The sequence below is a fragment of the Ochotona curzoniae genome, unplaced genomic scaffold (assembly GCF_017591425.1).
Source record: "Ochotona curzoniae isolate NIBS_2020 unplaced genomic scaffold, NIBS_Ocur_1.0 scaffold_2476, whole genome shotgun sequence".
Classification (NCBI taxonomy): Eukaryota; Metazoa; Chordata; class Mammalia; order Lagomorpha; family Ochotonidae; genus Ochotona; species Ochotona curzoniae.
Window position 1 is genome coordinate 1,533,873 of NW_024467095.1, and position 18,560 is coordinate 1,552,432.

At 48.3% G+C, this 18,560-nt stretch overlaps 1 protein-coding gene across 2 annotated transcripts in view; it reads right to left on the bottom strand.

Annotated features, from left to right (window-relative positions):
- The window catches only part of SND1 (staphylococcal nuclease and tudor domain containing 1), a 375,610-nt gene that overhangs the window by 75,491 nt on the left and 281,559 nt on the right, over nucleotides 1-18,560 (bottom strand). For both annotated transcript variants that reach the window (XM_041002494.1, XM_041002495.1), the window contains exon 16: nucleotides 17,823-17,932. In XM_041002494.1, coding sequence (XP_040858428.1) covers nucleotides 17,823-17,932 — 110 coding nt within the window. The remainder of the gene's footprint in view (nucleotides 1-17,822; nucleotides 17,933-18,560) is intronic.

Here is an 18,560-nt window from a genome sequence, read left to right on the forward strand (position 1 = left end):
TAGCCTGAGCAGGTCCAGGCTACAGCACCCACATGTGCATCCTAACAGGATATGGGGCAGACCAGCTCATACTAGGCCAAGATGGAGGAGCAGACTATGCTGGGCAAGGGCTTAGCATCTCCTGGCATGCGTGAGATCTAGGTCTGGTAGTGGGCTGAGTGGGAGAACTTGGGAAATCGCCCTAGTCGGTCATAGCTCCCACTGATTCAGTCCTGGGAGTTGGGCATGCTAGGCAAGGTAGCTCTAACTATCAGCTAATGTGTGGGTTGGTTTTGGAAGAGGGTGGACCGGGAAGGACCGAGCAAACCTTAGCTCACTGGCAAGTACAGAAACCAGGCTGGAGCACAGGTTGTGCTGGGCTTGGATGCCACACCTACAGGTTTACATGAGCCAGGAATGGGAGCAGACTGAGCAGGGACACGTTCCAGCACCTGCCAGTGAGAGTTGGGATTTGGATCAAGCTGAGTCAGGTCAGGCTACAGCATCCAAACACAAAGGCCAAGACAGGTGAGGGGCTACACCAAGTTCAGTCAGAGCAACCACTGGCACATGTGAGATTGGTGGCTGGGAACAGGCATGCTTGGGGAGCAAAGAGGATGCCCTGGCTCCATTCTGGCTCTCACTGGTGAGTGCAAAGGCCAGAGGGAGTGCTGCTGTCTAGTCTAGGCATGGCTGCAGTGTCCCTTGGCACAAGTGTGGACTGCTCTAGGGTGCGCCAGTCTGGGTTAGAATCCAGCAGACACTGGTGCTTGCGAAAACGAGGGTAGGAGTAGGATGGGCTATGCGGTCTCTGCCTCTGCTGAGCCATGTGTGAGCTGTGTCTGGGTGTGGACCTGGCTTGGCTAGGGGAAGGCCAGTCAGGAAAGGCCACTGTTCCTGCTAGGACAGGAGGTGAACTAAATAGGACTGGCCCATGGACCTACCGATGTGCGCGAGATCTGGCATTGGGAGAGGTTCTGATAGAGGAGCTTGGGGAACTCCTCTGTTGGCACACAGTCCCTGCAGGTGAGCACAAGAACCAAGAGAGGAAGCAGCCCAGTCCAGATCAGGGAACGGCACCCACCAGCCTACATTTGGTGTAAATTGGGGGCAAACTGCTGGGCCAGTTTATGTCAGCCTCTGGCGAATCTGAGCACCAAAATGGTGTGTGGGTCGGGCTGAGTTGGGTTCACAACACAAGCCAGTTCACATGAAGGCCAGGACTGGGGGCTGGCTGGGCTGGGCTAGGCTGTAGCTTCCAACAGCACGAGTTGGAATTGGGGGTGAGCTGGGCCCAGTCAGGGTACAGCACCCACTGGCAAATGGTGAGGAGAGGTGGGCCATGCCAGACTGGGCCTCAGAATCCATATCAGCACATGTGAGAACCAGCAGGGGAGAGGGTGAAGCCAGTAGTGGGGATGTGGAGGGTTCCCCTGCTGGACCACCACAGCCACTGGAGAGCGTGAGTTGGGATGGGGGCAGACCAGGCCGGGCAGAGCTATAACACTTTTGGGCTTCATATGGGCTGAAACAGGAAAGTCAGGCTGCGTTGACTGTTCCTACTGGTGCATGTGCAAGTCAGAGTGAGTGTGAGTTGATTGGGTTTTGCTGTAGCATTAGCCAGCAGATGCTGGCACTGGGGGCCAATTCTGTCAAGTTAAACTGCAGAACCACCTGGAGAGTACAAGACCCGGGGGTGGGAGTGGACACAATAGGGAAACAGTGGATACCTCTCTCATGGGTTGCCACTCCCACTGGTGAGCAAGAGAAGCAGGATTGGGGCAGGCTAGACTAGAGAGATTGGCACCTGCGAGCACATGTGTGGACTGGATAGTGGGGCTAGTGGGGCTGGTTGGGTAGAACTGGACTTCAATACCCATTGACATGTATGAGAGCTGAATGGGATGTGTGGGACAGACTGGGCCAGTCTGCTGTACGTACTGGCAAGCATAGAAGCCAGGGCAAGGGGTGAGCCCACTGGGGGTTACTGTGGGTTGCCCCGACAAGGCTGCTGCTCCCACTAGTGTACGTGAAGGCTGAGTGTGTAGTGGGCAGGATCAGCTGGGCTGCAACACCCACTGGTTTTGTGTAAAAGACAGGGCTGGAGATAGAACTGACCCAGCAATTGCAACCACCAGCATGTGCATAAGCTGACTGGGGTGATGGGCTGTGCTGGACCCTTATATAGGCATGCACACACAAGAATCAAGTCTGGGATCACCTCAGATGAAGTTTCTATGGGGATCACCCCAACCGAATTGCTGGACTCAGAACCCCAACCATGAAGAGAAGTGCAGGTTCCATGGTCTGACCTAGGCCTCCTCGGTGGCTTGGACAGAGCAGTGGATAGCATATCCTGGTACACATGGAGGATTTGGCAGTCCATGGGAACCTGCACAGGACACCTGGTACCATGACAGAGGACGGAAGACAGAACAAATTATTCAAACACAGCCATGTGTTGGCAGTGAATATCTGGGCAATTAGAGACTCTAAGGTGGACTATGTCAACCACTGGATTCTGGAGAGATTTCATTGTGCTTGGGGTGGCGAGACTGGCAGTAATTTGAATTATTGAAACCTCATGAACAGCACCCTCAGAGCATGCCTCACATTGGGCGGCTGTTCTCCATCCCAGGTTGCAGAGGCATTTGGGAAGCTGGGTGCGGCTTCTCTCCTTGTCTCCTCCCTTCCCCCAAATACAGGAAGGAAAAAAAGAGAATGTGGAAATGGCGATCTCACCTACCTTCCTGTAGACCTTGACTTTAATCAACTATGTAAAAATCATCATAAATAAAAATAATCAATAATTTTCTAAAAGGGGGAATCAGTCTGAACTAATAAAATTCAAATGCTGGAAAAATATGTCCCCCCTCCCCCACTTTAGAGCCCCTGAAAAGACAGACATCACCTCTAGAAAGACAGGTATTCTGCCTTGGCTAAAGTGTGGGAGACACCCCCAGATCCCGAGGACAGAGCTCGGCTCTGAATATATAGGACACAGGTGGAAAGAGATGGCGTTGTGAGTCCACCTGTGTCCCACTGGAATCTCAGCCGACCAGGGATCTGCAGCTGGGTTCCTGCCCAGGGCAGGGGAGGGCACTCCAGGCCATGCAATATGACAACCCCCCCAGCTCCGACTCTCAATAAAGCTCCACTGTAACATCTGTCCAAAAGAGAAGAAAAGAAAGGAAAAACCCTTAAACTAAATTGCAGTTTAGCACTCATTTGGTTATGCTCTTTGTCTGAAGGCTTGATTTTGGCATGAGCAGGCAGCAGGCTTCCCACAACTGCTCACCAGGAAGAGCAATGGAAAATTCCAGGTCTTCTAGCTGCCTGTACTCACCCATGCCTTCTCATCCTGGGTGCAGTCATCCCTGCTCCCCTGTCCATCACCCTTCCCTACAGAGTGCTGGGGTTCCGGGCAACAACCTCTGATTCCTCTCCTGGCCTTCACTGAAGAAAGTGTTCACTTGTTTACTTCTTCTGTCTGCCTCGGTCACACACACCTACTCCTTCTATGCCACCGTAATATTTCCAAATCATTGTTTCTCCTTCAAGTGGATGAGGAGGTGGTGGTACTGTTGTCGGTGACCACTGTGGGAAGGCGGAGACAGGGTTACTAGTTTACAGTGTCCGGGTGCCCGAGGGAGCAGCACCTTCATGCCTCAGTTTTCACAACCACTGAGATGTTTGTCTCCAGCTACTTCAGGCTCCAGACCCCCTCGGCTGTGAAATGCTCTCATCCAGAATGAGGAAGCCACAGAGGCTCAAGTCCTTGCAAACTGAATGGGTCATACTTATTTCTATTTATAATCTTTTTTTTTTTTTAAACTCAATGCTCTAAGGAGAAATGCAGATTTCTAAATTCTTCTGGCCAACGAACGCAAGGCTCTATTTTGGTACGACAGGGAAATGTTTATAACTGGATTGGTTATAACTATAGCCATTTTATATTTGCTTTGCCTTCTTCCATTTTTGCCTAAAAAAAGGAGTTGGTAAAAAACCAGAACTGCTTTCTGAATTCAGGCATAGCAGGAACGAGGCTGCCTTGACTGAAGGAGGAAGATGGTGCATATCTTGAGCCCCAGTGGAGCAGGACTATTTGCCATCTGCTGCACTAGTTGCCTTGTCTCCAGGCAGGCCCAGTCTATAGTCTGCTGCAAATAGTAGAGGCTGAGCCACCAGCACTTCCCCCATGGCAAGCCTTGAACCCCTTGTCCTCTGTGGCCAATGCGATCTAAGCGCAGGGGGCTGTTTGCTGTTTCACTCCCATCGTCTTCAGCCACTTTCAAAGCTTTAGGCTAAAATGGAGAAGACCTATCGGGCCGAGCTGAGGGAAGATGAGGGAATTGTCAGTCACCCCCTGTCCCACCTAGCAGGGCAGACAGTTTGTTAATGATCCATGGGAAATGAACAATCATCCTGTTGGCAGCATCACGTGTAATTAACCCACGTCACAGAGAGCTGGCTGCCTTCTCCAGGTCTGGCAGCTGCAGACCACAGAGCTACCCGACACAATGAAACTGGGTTGCTGCTGAAGTCTCCCTACTGGGAAAGGGACATCCAAAAATGTAGCTTCACCCTCCTGGGCACACGGCAGAGGACCAGCATGGCAGTGCTCCTTGGGAGAAGCCTGGATGGATGCTTGGCCTGACTTGAGCAACCAGGAGCTCTGTGATGGCAGCAACCAGAGGTGGAGGACCACCTCTCCAAAGGTCCCACAGGTAAGGCCACGCAGGGTTACCCTCCAAGTAGCTCTACAAATTCTCTGCTAGACTCCGCACCAGCAGAGCTTCCTGGGAATTGGCTCACTCGGCACCACAGCAGCAAACCTCAGTGCTGACGGAGGGTGGTGAAAGCTTAAGGATCATACTGGGCAAGGGGGGCAACAGTGGCTTCAGTGTAAGACACAACCAATTCCAAAATATGATGCAAAAAAAGACCAGCAGTACCTGGCTTAGCCAAGCTGTGGCTCTGAAGAGTCCCAGGACTCAAAGAATCTTGTTCTTCCCCACCAGGTGATGAAGTAAGAAGTATTTGGCATTTGTAATGCAAAGCTTTAAAGGCAAGCATTTTGGCGTGTGGTGGCACAGATGGCATATTCTGGGGGCTCTCTAGCATCACCTTTTACAAGTGAGAACCCGAGGGTGTTCTCAGAAAGGGGGAACAAAACAAAACACACCTCCTTCCTGTGTGTGTTTCTAAAGTTGAGAAGGAAACTGGTAGGAACTCTCTGAATGGGTAAAGAACTCTCGAAGCACAGGAAGCTGGCTGTCCACCCTAACCCAGTCAGGCTTGGTCATGGGCATTACGCTACACACTTCCTCGGGGAGAGCGGGATCTTTCACTCGGAAGTTTGGGGGAGATGGACAAAGGTTGGCATCTTCAGCAAAAACAGAATTGGCTCACTGGGGTCATGGACCTTTTACCTGCCCAGCTCACATTCTCTGGGGATCAAGCAGGCAACCAAGGGCAGGCAATGAGTGGGGCAGCAATGCCCACTGACTGATGGGGTATTGCCTGCTCTGGAAATAAAGCACAGAACCAAAGTGTGGGCTCCATTGCCATTTGCTTGTTCGTTTCCTGCAGTCTCCTCCTTCACCCAGCTTTCACTACAGGAGCCAAAGTCAGTGCTCTCCCGTTTTAATGAAAGTAGCCTGGACGCAGGACTCATTTTAACTGCAGATCAGCAACCTAACCAGCAGAGGGAGAGGCCATGGCAGCGTGGTAGGAAATGGATAGCTCATGATAAATGAATGGGCATTGTCTGCCATTTTTCCTTGCTGTCACTTTAATCGATAAGGGAAAAGGTGAATTGCTATTGATCTCTTCAACACCTCTCAACGATACTGTACAAATTATAGAAACACAGGGGTTGGGTGAAAGAGAGGAAGAGGAAGGACGGAAGAAGGTCTGGGAGTTTGAGCCCTCTGTGTGAGGGAGGTGTGTAGTCATTGGGGGCTCCCTGTGCTTGGGTTGGTGTGTGAATAGATCAGTTAGAGCCTGTCAAGCTGCCTCAGTGACTCCCCCTGCAGCTCACACAATGGCAAAGCTTCCGCTGGCCCAAGGTGAGGCACATACATATATATCAAGAGGAGCCAGAGATTTGAAGGCCTTTTGGGTACCCGAATTTGCCATACTCTTGTGTGCTGGGCTGGGTCATCTCAACCACTGACTGTAGGACATGACCAGCAAGTGAAAATTGTAACCCAGGGCCATGTCTAGTGACACTACTCTTGGTTACATGCCAAGAAAAGAAAAACAGGAGCAAACAAGGTAACGCTGTCTTGCAACATACTTGATCATAACAAGTGTCATGGCTTCCGGTCTCAGGCCTCTTTGAAATACTCTAGGCTGAAAGACATGGCCTGGCAACTGGAGGCCTGGGTTGAAATGTTATTAGTTGAAACTTATTAGTCTGCTCTTAATCTAAGCACACACAGACAGGCAAGAGGAAAACTGCATATGTAAATCCAGTATTGCCCAGATGAGCAGGAAACAGGACACAGCATTACCAGAGATGGACATAACCACCATGAACAGGAAGACAAAATGTTTAGGTCTGATTTTTACTGCAGGGCTGAATCCCAACCAAAGAAGACTGAGAGGACACCCTGAATTCTCTGGGACCAATTCTGTTTAAAACATCCTGCTTCCCAGAAAGCAAAGTCAGCACCCTGTTAATGTCTAGAAAGAAACAATGCCAAAGTCAGACTTTATGGTAGAGAGAAGGAGATGCAGCTGAAGCTCAGGCCCTGGACCTCCACGTTTCTTTGTCCATCAGTTGTGCCTACTTATTTAGATGACGGTGAGAAACAAAACAAAACAAAACAAACTATGACCAGAGTTCCCTGTCCCACAGTACTCTCCCCACATCAGCCAGGGTCTGGAACCTCAGGCACAGCCCCATCATGCCTAACTGCTCCCCTGCCGCATCTCAAGGCAGAAGAGGGCTTGGTAGACCTCACTCTGCAAATGGTGACACCAAGGTGAACACACACAGACTAAATAAGAAACAAAATCACTCTGAAAAACTGAAAATGGCAAGAGCCCTTCAGGATTCCCCTGGCAACATTACTGCTTAAATGATTCTCCAGAGACGGTGACTCAGGTTTAATTGTGTAATTCTGAAATCAGTGCTAGCACAGTTCCCTGTGGTCTCACCTTCCTCCCACAAATATCCAAAGGCCCAAACCGAGAGCAAAATAAAAGGCAAGTTACAAAGCTGCTGATGTGCCGTGAGTGGAAGTGCTGAGATTAGAAGGAGGAAGTGGTTAAGTGCACCCTGGGCAATTGGAAATGGCCGCGTCTGCAGCCCTGCAGGCAGCTGGAGAAGCTTGGCTCTCTCTGGAAGGCGGGCCATGGCTTGGCCCTCCTCTGGCTCTGAGAGTGCATGATGATAAGACAACAACTATTTCACACACCCCCAGTCTCCTCCTGTAAGGAATCTTCTAATTCCAAAAGTGACCCTATTCTAAAAATTACCAAGTGGCAGGTAGCCAGGCCAAAAATCCATATCCAATCAGTGCTAATGGAATAGTTGTTGCATTTCCTTGCATGAGGTTGCAGCATTGCTATAAAAACTTTGGGTCAGTGGTTCTAGATGTATTTAACTTATGGGTGATTCAGCACACACTGGCTTCTGGTAGGGGCTAGAGAAAACTGTGGTCTTATCTGAATGATCATCTTTCTCTATTAGCACTTCCAATGCCAAGATCCTTTGTGGGAAAATGTGTATAACTGCTGATAAATATGTACAATTTGTATGTGCCAGTTTAAAAAAAAAAAGACTTCATTGCATAAATAGAAGGGAAAGACATAAAGAGACAATATGCTAACATGGGAAGAAACCTGAAATGTGACAAAGATTCGCCTATTCATTCCCAGCTCAACAGCTGCCTGTTCCATTACACTGACATGACTCGCTCTGCCTGTCCCTGACTGGCTAATGTTTGTAAATTTCTCCATTGTGCTCCCTCAGGCATTCTGCTACCTTCTACCTCTCTAGTTTAATCCAGGTCAAGGAGAAAACTATTGCACTCTTAGATTGCTGTGGTCATGCTAGTAGGGGACATAAAAGTGGTACTGCTACTCTGTCACAGGATGAGGACATCTGGGCCAGCAAGGAAAAATATTGACGGATCTTGCGTAAAATGAGGATGAGCACAGCAGGCCCTCTATCGTGGCAGGTCATCGTCCAGTGCATGGCTGGAGACTCAAGCTCTGATTTCCTAGACACCCACCAGGTATTAGTAGAGTGCAGCTTCCCACTTCTCTGGGTGTTAGTTGACCTTATCAGTCTACAGTCAAATCTAGAAAAGGTTTCTTGCAAAGGTCAGGACTCACTGGCATTACCTCCAGCCCTTTGCTTTTCCAGAGAACGTGATGCTGCATAGATGGATGGGATTCCGACGTCAGGTACCAGGCAGAACAAGAGGCAGAGACCCCATCTCAACTTACGTAGTTAAAAAAAAAGATTGGCTCATCACAGAAGGCATTTAAAGAGATGCTCTTTTGAGAATTAAGGCCAAGAATGGCAAACAGGTTTTCACTCAAGTACCAAATCTCTGACTGGTGGTAGCTCTGAGGAAGGTCTGAGCCCCAAGCTAGCAAAGTGGATGATTCACTGACTGCTGATGTCCACCAGGGGCACAAGATTTCTAAGAGTCTCAAACATGATCTGCTTTCATGGGCTCTTGGAAAGGGCTAAGTACTGATCTCTGTTGGCATTTATTAGTAAGAAGGCTGGTCAAGACACACCTAACTACAGCCAGCCTACCACCCTACTCTGGATTTAGGGCCATGTCCATGATGAGAGGTTCAATTCCAAGATTTTAGCAAAACCTGAAAGCATTTCAATTAATAACAATGATGCTGCAAGTTACTGTTCACAAGTGCTTACCAGATTCTGTATTCAGTGTTTGATACATATGTACGATTTTCACCATATACCCACAGAGGGGACCACCACCTTGTACACAGGAGAAGAGCTTAGGTTCAGTGGTAGAGTTGCATTGTACTGCACAATGCTACAGACATCAAAGTGAAATTCCGGAATATGCCAAGATGCCTTTAGGTTTAGAGATATAAGGTAAAGCCCAAGGTCACACAGAAAGTAATAAAGCTGGAATGGGAATCCAGAATTGACATTTCATGTTACTAACATCTTTTTTTAAGCAACCAAGAAGGGAAAGATGCCCTTAAATGTTATAAACACGAGTCCACAAATGAGCTCTTCCTGACTATGGGACACGTGTTGCTTGGGCCAGGGAAGAGTATCTCTGCTGTTAATTCTCAAGCTTGCTCATAATCTTATTTCATGCACCACAGCACTTCATAACAGACCACTGGTCACTTTCATTTTCAAAATCCACTTAACTTCAGCTGACCAGAAACTGTCACGGGTAGAGTATTAAGTAGGAAGTTCATTAATAATGCCTGGTTTGGAACACAGGTTTTTTCTCAAGTGCTTGGCAACAGACACATGAAGCGGGCACAGGAATGGTAAGAAGCAGGCAGGGTTAAGGTCAGCTCATTCCAATGTCCTTGGGAGATTCATGTTTGAAACACCAGAATGCTGATATTACCTGGAGAGCAAATGCAATCTCCAATCTGCTTATTCGGCTCAGGCAACCTTGCTATTGTGTAAGAACTGTGCTGTAAAAAGCTATCAGCTGAATGATGTAATTCCAAGGGGAAAATTCAGGCCATAGGCGTGGCCAGGAAGAGACCTCCTCCCTTACTTTGGTACGCAAGCATGAACGCTCGTATCCACGTCTGCATGGGCATTGGCCAAGGTGGTGGGGTCCTGTGCGGAGCTCTTCTAAGAGCACATAGTGGACAGGTGAGTGCGAGGTCATCTGCCTCCTGAGGACCTGACGTGAATGAAAGGAATTCATTCCAAAAAAGCCTTCTCAGAAGCAACAGACGGATAGTACAATGAGGGGTTTTCATCTGAAAATCAAACATTCTGAGTTCTTTCTCTTCAATGCTTTAAGAATGTTACGAATCCTTTTTTTTTTTTTAAAAGAGAACACTTAGCCAAAGCCCAAGAATATCCAGAATGGCTGGAGGTAAGAGACACCAGGAATTGTGACTAGGGACATCTGTTGCATCTAGATGGACATCAGCGGCGTTTAGCTCTTCCCTACTCATCATGGGTCATAAAGTTCTCCCTGGATCTAAGAGTTGCCGACCAGGATGCTGGCTGGGCCCGACAACAGCTGCCTTCAACAGCACTGGCTCAGAAAGAACACTACTTCGCGTCAGATACGTAGACAATACCCAATTCTGTGAGTTGTAGGGAGCTGGAATACATTCTTCAATGGCAAACACTGCACCCTGCCCTCACCCCAGGCCTCAGCTTGGGCATGCCTAAGCCTTTCCCAGCTTTACTGTGGGACTGAGCTGGGTCCGAAGTAAAGATGGAGAGGAGAAATAAGTGCAGGACTGTTTTAGCACTGCTAAGATTTGTACTGCTTCTACTTGGAGGAAGAAAGGGAAACTGCTGGGTCCAAATAATAGATTTCTGACTTTTTGTTTGTTTTTGATAGGAAGAACAGTGAGAAAAACAAGTGTGACGTGGCAGAGAACGCAATAGTAGGGACCAGTACACAGGGGAGAGATACTTCTGCTGAAAAGAGCTTGCCTACCAGGGATAGAATGACACTCTCAAGGTCATCTTAAGAAAACAAATTCCCCTAAGGTCCCCTATACCCCACCCCATTCTGCTCCCCATCCCAGAAGCCAGCCTGGAATGTCAACACTGGTTTCCAGAGGGTTAGTGAGGCATCTCAGAGCTACAGCAGTCAGCCTGTATGACATGACTACAGGTAACAGGATCATGGCCAAGTCAATGATAATCAGGCCCAGCAGCTATTTCAGAAGAATGGCCGCAATTCTATGCTTGACTGGCTATGAAAATTCTAAGCAGAACAGGGAAACAGCGAAGCTGAGCCAGCATCTTTGCAGACAGGAATCCCACTGGAGCCAGCACACTGTTGGCACCCATCAGCACGTGCTGCTGAGCTTGCATGGGGAGGGTGACTGGGGACTGGAGCCAAAGCCATCCTGTGGATTGAAAAGCTGACAGAAGAGCCCTAGTAGCCAGAAGAAGTGATGAAAAGGCAACGTGATAGCACCCCCTCCTCATCTTTAAAGCCCACCTCTACTTGCTCTAAAGTCATTTTCACTTACTGGTGGAGAGGGATTTGAGGGCCCTCCTTCCAGGTACTTGGTTAGCGCTTGGAGCCAAGGTCTGAAGGGGCTGTGAGAGGAAAGATAATAACCAGGTAGCCACAGAGTACTTATAAGCCAGTTCAGAATGGAAATCTGTTGGCCCAAACTCCAAAACAAATTCTCTAGTTCATTTAATAGTCTAATTCATCAATGCAGAGGATGGGAACCAGAGCTGGGGCGGGAGATAAGAGTTACCTCTATGAGCAAAGTGATGGGACACCAACTGCTTCTGTTTCAACACTGAATCTTTGCAAACACACACCTATTTCACTACTATTAAGGATAATGGTTGGACAGCCAGGAAGACCCGGGTCCCATAGAAAGTACAAAATCAAAAAGTTGGTTATGCAGTTGTTCAGTGACAAATTCTTGAATCAGCAGGAACAAGTCCAGCTTCCAGACTCCAAAGACCTCCCTGCTTCCCTGCCGCACACAGATGCTGAGCTTAGAAAGATTTGCTAAAGAACTATAACATACAACAACAATAACAAAGAGCTTCTCCACAGTCTCCAGAATCAGGTCACAGGGAACCAACTGTGGTAGACTTAACAAGGTCTCCAATTATGTCAAAGCATGGTTTCTGTCCTTGTAGAGCTTACAATTTACTGGGGAAGAGAACCACAAAGACAGATCCCTTCTGTAAAGTTGGTGAGTTCATGACTGATATTTGCAAGGGCAGTCATGGGGGCTCAGGCAAAGACGTCTTACCCAGCTGAGGCAAGCAGGGCAAGGCTACTCACAAAAGTGTGTATACCTTAAAAGACAGGTAGAACAGAACAGCATGGGAAGGCGGTAACTCATACACCAGGTGAGCTGCATAAGCCTATTTAACTGTTGAGAGAAAGAAATATAATTATGTGTAAGGTAACTGACTATAATGGGTATCTTCTGATAAAGAGACAAATGACGAAGGGAGTGGTGGTAAAAAAATGAGGCTCAAAGTAATGAAGGACATGCATAAACGAAGGAATCGCAGAGGCTTTTTCCAAGTCTGCATGACAAATCTAAGCGAAGCAATCTGTGAGAACTGTGACAATGGCAGGACAGACATTTAGGAATAGTCACAGCAGATCCCTTTATACCGCTCAGCATTTTGTAAGTACCCAGAATTGGAATCTGTGGTTGGTTCCTCACAGAACAGTGACCCTTCTCAGTCAGTGATGGACAGGTCGGAGTCCTTAGCCAGTCTCTAGCATCCCAGGGCTGAAAGATAAAATATGACCTGACCACAACAACGATCACTTGCTAAAACTGAAAAAGCCTAGGGAGAAAAGCAGTGTGGTTGAGAGTGTAAAACTGAGTTTTGGCATTTGTCTCACAAGCCTTCTGTAAATACAGGCAGGTTACTGTGAAGCACAATGACATTGTTATAGGTTAACTTTGAGATTAAAATGTTGGACACAGAAGCACTTTACTAAAAACAAAACAAAACAAACATGGCCATGTAAAATTAAATTCTGATCACTACTGAGACAGTATTCTTTAACCAATTAAGTTTCTTTAACCATTCTTTAACCATTAAGTTTAAACTTAAATGTCAACTGGTGGGTGGTGAACCGCAAAGGTTGTGTACAGAAGCAAAAAAGCCTTAATCCTACACCCCCTAATTCTTCAGAAATCCTGTGGCATGAGAAAGCTGTTTAGGAAGCTGACCACAATGATGAGGTTTTGTCCTGGGCAGTGGTTGACACTGTCAAGGATGGAATGTCTGTGCAAATATGTGCCAACCCTGCTGGAGGGCCCACTTGTTCCCTAGCAGGTGACTGTGATGGCTCTGGTCAGGTTCCCAGAGGACACAGCAATCAGGGTGCCAGAGAGCAGCCTTCACTGGTGTCCCCTCCCATGTTAGCATTCACCGTGGACTTCCTTATGGCTGGAACACTCTCCAGCACTTTGATCCAGGAGGAGCATGTTGCTGACTGCCCTCATCCCATCAGGGGCTAATCCCGACTGCAGGAAGGGAAGGGCTGTGAGCATATCCTTGTAAGCCAGGGCGGCAAGAAGACAGACCTAGGTCAACTTTCACCTGCTGACACCAGGTTATTCTGTTCAGACAAGATCCAGCACACCAGGGGAGGAAATGAAGGAGACAGAACCACCTTTTCTTCTAGGCTAAGTTGCTCTCTCTCCCAGACATAGAGCTCTCCATAAATATAAACTGATCTTAATGGTGGGTCCTCTTTACCCAGAAATGTAAATTCATTTTCCTCAAATAACAATTGCCTGTGGTGCTTTTATGGATCTTTGTATTTAAAAAACACAAACAGAAACAAGTAGAGGAGGAAGAGGAAAGCCAAAGCTGCTCTGGGCTACTGCATCCTGCAAGTGAACTCCCCAGGGCAACGTCTTCCCTTGGATGCCAGGGGGAGAAAGCGAAACAGGCCAGGGCAGCGGCCAGCATTTTCAGCTGGGACTGGCCAGCATAAAGCTGTCATTTTCCAGACAGCAGCAAAGGGTAACTTCGAAGGTCTCAGCGAGGAAAAAGGGGTTATCGAGTAAGACCTTGGAAATGATCACCAAACCACTATATAGCCTTCTTACTGCCAGCAAACTGCCTCTTCTCTGGCCTGGAAATATCAAACAGTAGACTGGGACATGGATCTGTTCAATAACACCCAAAAGCCCATTCTCAGACTGTTCAGGCTTCCCCAACACAGCAGTAACCACAAAGCTGTATGTGTGGCTGACTGGTCAGTAACTGCGCCTAGATGGGACACTTTTTTTGGATAGGTGACCCGGGAGAAGGTCAAGAGGTCCCAAACGATTGTTATTCGCAGTGAGGGTCTAAGGAGAGAAGCACCGCTAGGTCAATGAGACAGGAGCACCAAGGCTGAAAAGAGTCATGTACCCTAGAGCACATGCTAAGTGGCGTGTGAAAAGCTAGCTGCACTTCTTGGCTAGTTATCTACACGTGAGCTCCTGCTGTCTCCCATCAGTACTTGTGGCAAGATGCTAACAATGGGCACAACTCCCCATCTGGGGAATTACACCAGATACTCCTGTCGTGGCAGTATGGCAGGGCATTGCCTTCAAGAGGCAGCTATGTTGGGGGATGGGGGTGGAGGCAGATACATGCTGTCCAAGCGGACATAGCACTCATGGCTCAAAATCATGACTACCGTGACACACAGTACTGTCTCATGTTGTGCGGTCCAGAGGCAGCCTGGCCTCAATGGCCCAGGACAAAAGAGCCAACTTACACTTGTAGGATTACAAGAAGCTATTGAAACCCCAAAGAACTAGTATGGTTGCTGCTTAACAAAACTTGATTTGTAAAAATGGGCAGTGGGCCAGATATCTGCCCACTGCTGCTATGTATCAACAGAGGACAGTAAGGCTGGGAAGCAGAAGTCCTTGGCTGCTTTGGGCTTCAAGGTCAAACACAAAATCAGGTGTCTAATTTACTGTTCTCTCTGCCCTGGGGCTGGCAGCACTCTCAGAATGCCCAGACCACTGAAGGAGAGCACTCCTTTCAGACCTTCACATGAGGGACATGAACAAAAGCCAATGGGAACCACTGCCAAGGATAAACACCACATAGAAAGAGAGAAAGCAATGCAGTGAAAGGTAGCAAGACAGACATTAAGGAAAATAAAGCTCATTGGGGGCTACAAGTGTGGGAAGTTCCGGGCCGAGCAACATCACTGTCTAATAGTCCGGGGAAAGCACGATTATTGGGCCTCAACATAATAAGGGTCATTCCAGAATGTACGGAAGGACTGATCTGACACCTGAAGCTTCACACAAAGATATGGGAAGGAAAGACCACACTGCATTAACTCAAAATCAAAGGAAAGGGCAGGGATTCCTGTCATGTCAGACTAATCCAGAACAATGTGCTCAACAACCACGGCACTGTTTTTGCTGTCCCAGGATCTTTGCATGCCGGTTGAGTGAACTCTCCTTGGCTCGGGGATGGGATGGTTTCATGGTCCCATATATGAGAGTCCAACTTCACACCCAACAGACTCAGTGTTTCAAAATCAACCAAGCTGTGTGCACCAACATTCCTACTGTAACTCAGACTGCCAGGAGCTGGGGACAGGGAAACCCTGGCCAAAAATAAGACAAAGAAAATATTTAAAAGGAAGGGATGGGTCAAGGCCAAGGACATTTACATCTGTAAAATATCTAGCTCTCTAAGTTAGATCTGACTATCAAGGGCATAGGAACAAGTTCAAAAGCAACCAGTTCAACTGTGGCCATCACAACGCTGCCTCAACGCCAGAGGAGCTCCTGGAGGGAAACTTGGTGCAAAGGAGGCTGCGCCACAGGTAAGAGATACGTTAGCTGGTGGCTGTGCCGCCACACGCAGTAAGTGCCAGTGCAACAGACATTTCTCCTTCAGGAAATCCTGCACAGTGTGGGGGACGAGAGCAGAGAAAAATCCTCCCCAAGACAATTTATGGGATCAAAAAGGTGTTATTACACAGATGAAAGCAATTTAATAAATCTGTAACAAAGTGAAAGCCTCTTCATTCCTGGGTTGTTCAGAAAACAATTTTCACACATTAGATGAGAACTGCCGAGGGAAGCAGTCGACAACCGGTGCTTTCAGCTGAAATCTTGAATTCTGGATAGTTTAAGCCATACTCGTATTTCCTCAGGAAAAAACCTTCCAGGAGCTGGCAGTGTGGTGTAGCAGTGAAGCCACACGGGATGCCGGCAGCACTTAGGAGCGAGGCTGGCATCCCTACTGCTCCATCTCCAGTCCAGCTTCCTGTTAATGTGCCTGGGAGGAATGCCCAGCGCTGGGGTCCTTGATGCCCACCGGGAGACCCAGATGGAGTTCTAGGCTCCTGCCTTTGTTTTGGCCCGGCCTCAGCTGATATAGCTATTTGGGAAATGAACCAGCAGTTTCTCCCTTGGTCTGCAAGTATTAAAAAAAAAAATATATATATATATATATATATACATATATATATAGACCTCTCCAAAGGCTAGACCAGGTCATCACATGAACTGTTCAAAAAGACAGAGAGGTTCATTATCACGAGCTATCTTCCCATTGTTCAAACCTCAGCAGAGGTCACAATCACTGTGAGATACTAAGAAAGGCTCTGTCACTGCTTTTAGTCAGTTTTCTTTTTGACCGACAACATTCTGGGATCTCATCACTGCATCAAAATCATGATCAGGAAGTGCCTGAGAAAGCTGAGACCGAAGGGGAAAGAAACCGGAGGAAAACGGAACAAAAAGATGACTGTGGCGAGACATGTGGTCATACAGCAGAGAACGCTCCCGCCCCAAGCCAGCAAATACCTGCCGAAATGCAACAGTGAGAATTCCTCCCTCACGCTGCTTCTGTCACGGTGTGAGCTGTTAGTGGATTCACCTGCCTTGCCATTCATTACAGAGCCTCTGTGTGCTGCACGGCCAGAAAGTCCAGAGCCAGGGGAAAGTGTGCACCATTTGCCTTTTCTACACATCCCTGCATCACCTGAAAAGCTGCACTGAGTGCAGAGACTCCAGAAACGCTTCTATGACAGAAATTCAAGCGACATTGTGGACTCAGAAAACAGAAGGAGTGGGGGAGAGCACCCTAAATGCCAATATAAGGACTTCTCCTTCACAAAGCAAACAGGCACCTCCATAAAACCCAAAATGCAGGCAAAGTGATCTGATGTTACGATCAAGCCACACAGCCACGGACCGATGTTCAAGGCCAAGGCAGCAGAGTCTAGCATTTGCAGCTGGTATTCAGGAAACAGAACCCCTAGCTCCCCAACTGAGCATATAGTATTTGTTTCATCACATTTCTTTCTTTCACAAAATGAGAAGGCAAACGTGAGGGAATCCCACAGAGGAGGCAACCGCAGTAATACCACCAGTAAGGTGGAAGAGAAAACGGTGACTCTCTCAAGGCCCCGGAAGTGCAAAGTGAGCACCGTGGGCTGCACTGCTCTCCTGTGCCTCTCTCCCGCACCACGCATTGGCTGGTGAGTCACACCAAACACAGACAAAGGCGGACCCCATGCCTGAAGCCGGAACCCACTTCCCCACTGCTCCTTTCTTGTGCCCACCTAGCAGGATGAATGGCCGGCACGCTCCTAGAAAGAAGATGGAGCTGCTGACGAAGACTTGCCTCAAATTAGCAGGTAGAAGGGTAAACTACAGCAGCCGAGAGTCTAACTCTTGCCTGCAAAGCCAGCTCAACAGGCAGAACCAGAAATACAATTAAATTAACTCAGAAAACCCGCTACAGAAAATGCAATTACTCAAAGATACAAATAAACGTTCAAAGAAAATTGGCCCCTGACAGGGTTAGTCAAGCTTCTAAATCCAGCTGGTGGCAGGCCGCTCAGGCTAATTCACCAAGGAGGGCTGCCGAGCTATCCACTTTCTGCATTAGAACCCTGGCTGGGCTGGCCTGGGCTTCATGCATTCCAGTCACCAGGAGGGGCTGCAACAGTGTGCAGGTGAGTGGCCAACAACAAAGGGTCCGCGCAAATATGACACAGGTAAATACAACACGGGAGTGGGATGTGCCAGGCCAGGCAGTGGACGAAGAACCTGATACACAGCGCACAACAGAAAGGTGTCAGACGAAGAGGCACTTATTCCGCTTCCCCACAGAAGGAGCTCCTGGAAGATGTTCCTACCTCTCGTTGCAACACCAGCTCCTTGGTGAACAGTGTGGCTTCCTCACTGAAGGGTTCTCCTTCTTGCACCAGGCCTGGCAGGTTGCGGGCTCCCCTGGGGCACTCGATCCCTGTAACAGGACAAAAGAACTCACAGTGAGAAGGGGCCCTTGCCTGGGGCACCAAGTCAGCTGCCACTTGTCAGCCTAAAATTCCATTCTGACACTGGAGCCCCCAGGAAAAGCCGAGGGAGGGATTCACTTTCTCTCCAGATGTAAAAATGTAACAGTGTTACAAGAGGAACAACAGGGCAGGGCTCTCTTGCACAGCATGTGGGAAAAGGAAGAAAGCTGCCAAAAGGAAGTCCTGAAGTGCAGGTTGGGAGAGAATCAGCATCCTGTAATCTGCTCCCTACCTGGCCGCGGCCTCACAGCTTTACTTACCTAAATGACGCTCTCTCCTAAACTGCACTGCTGTCCGAGCCACGCGGGCTCCAGAGAGCATTCCCGCTGCCTCCTTACCACCCTCTAGCTGTCACAGCACATTCACAAGTGTTAACTCAGTGTCATTTTCCTCTTGAAGTAAGTTTCCCCCACTGTCCTTTGGCTGTCGGACAACAGTGCCATCCGATTTGCATTCAGAATAAGATATAGGAATAAACAATACTGATGAAGGAGAAGATATCCGGAATTGGAGGAACCTGCATTTATATCCAAACTCTATCAATTAGCATCGTGATCTTGGCCAAATTAATGAACA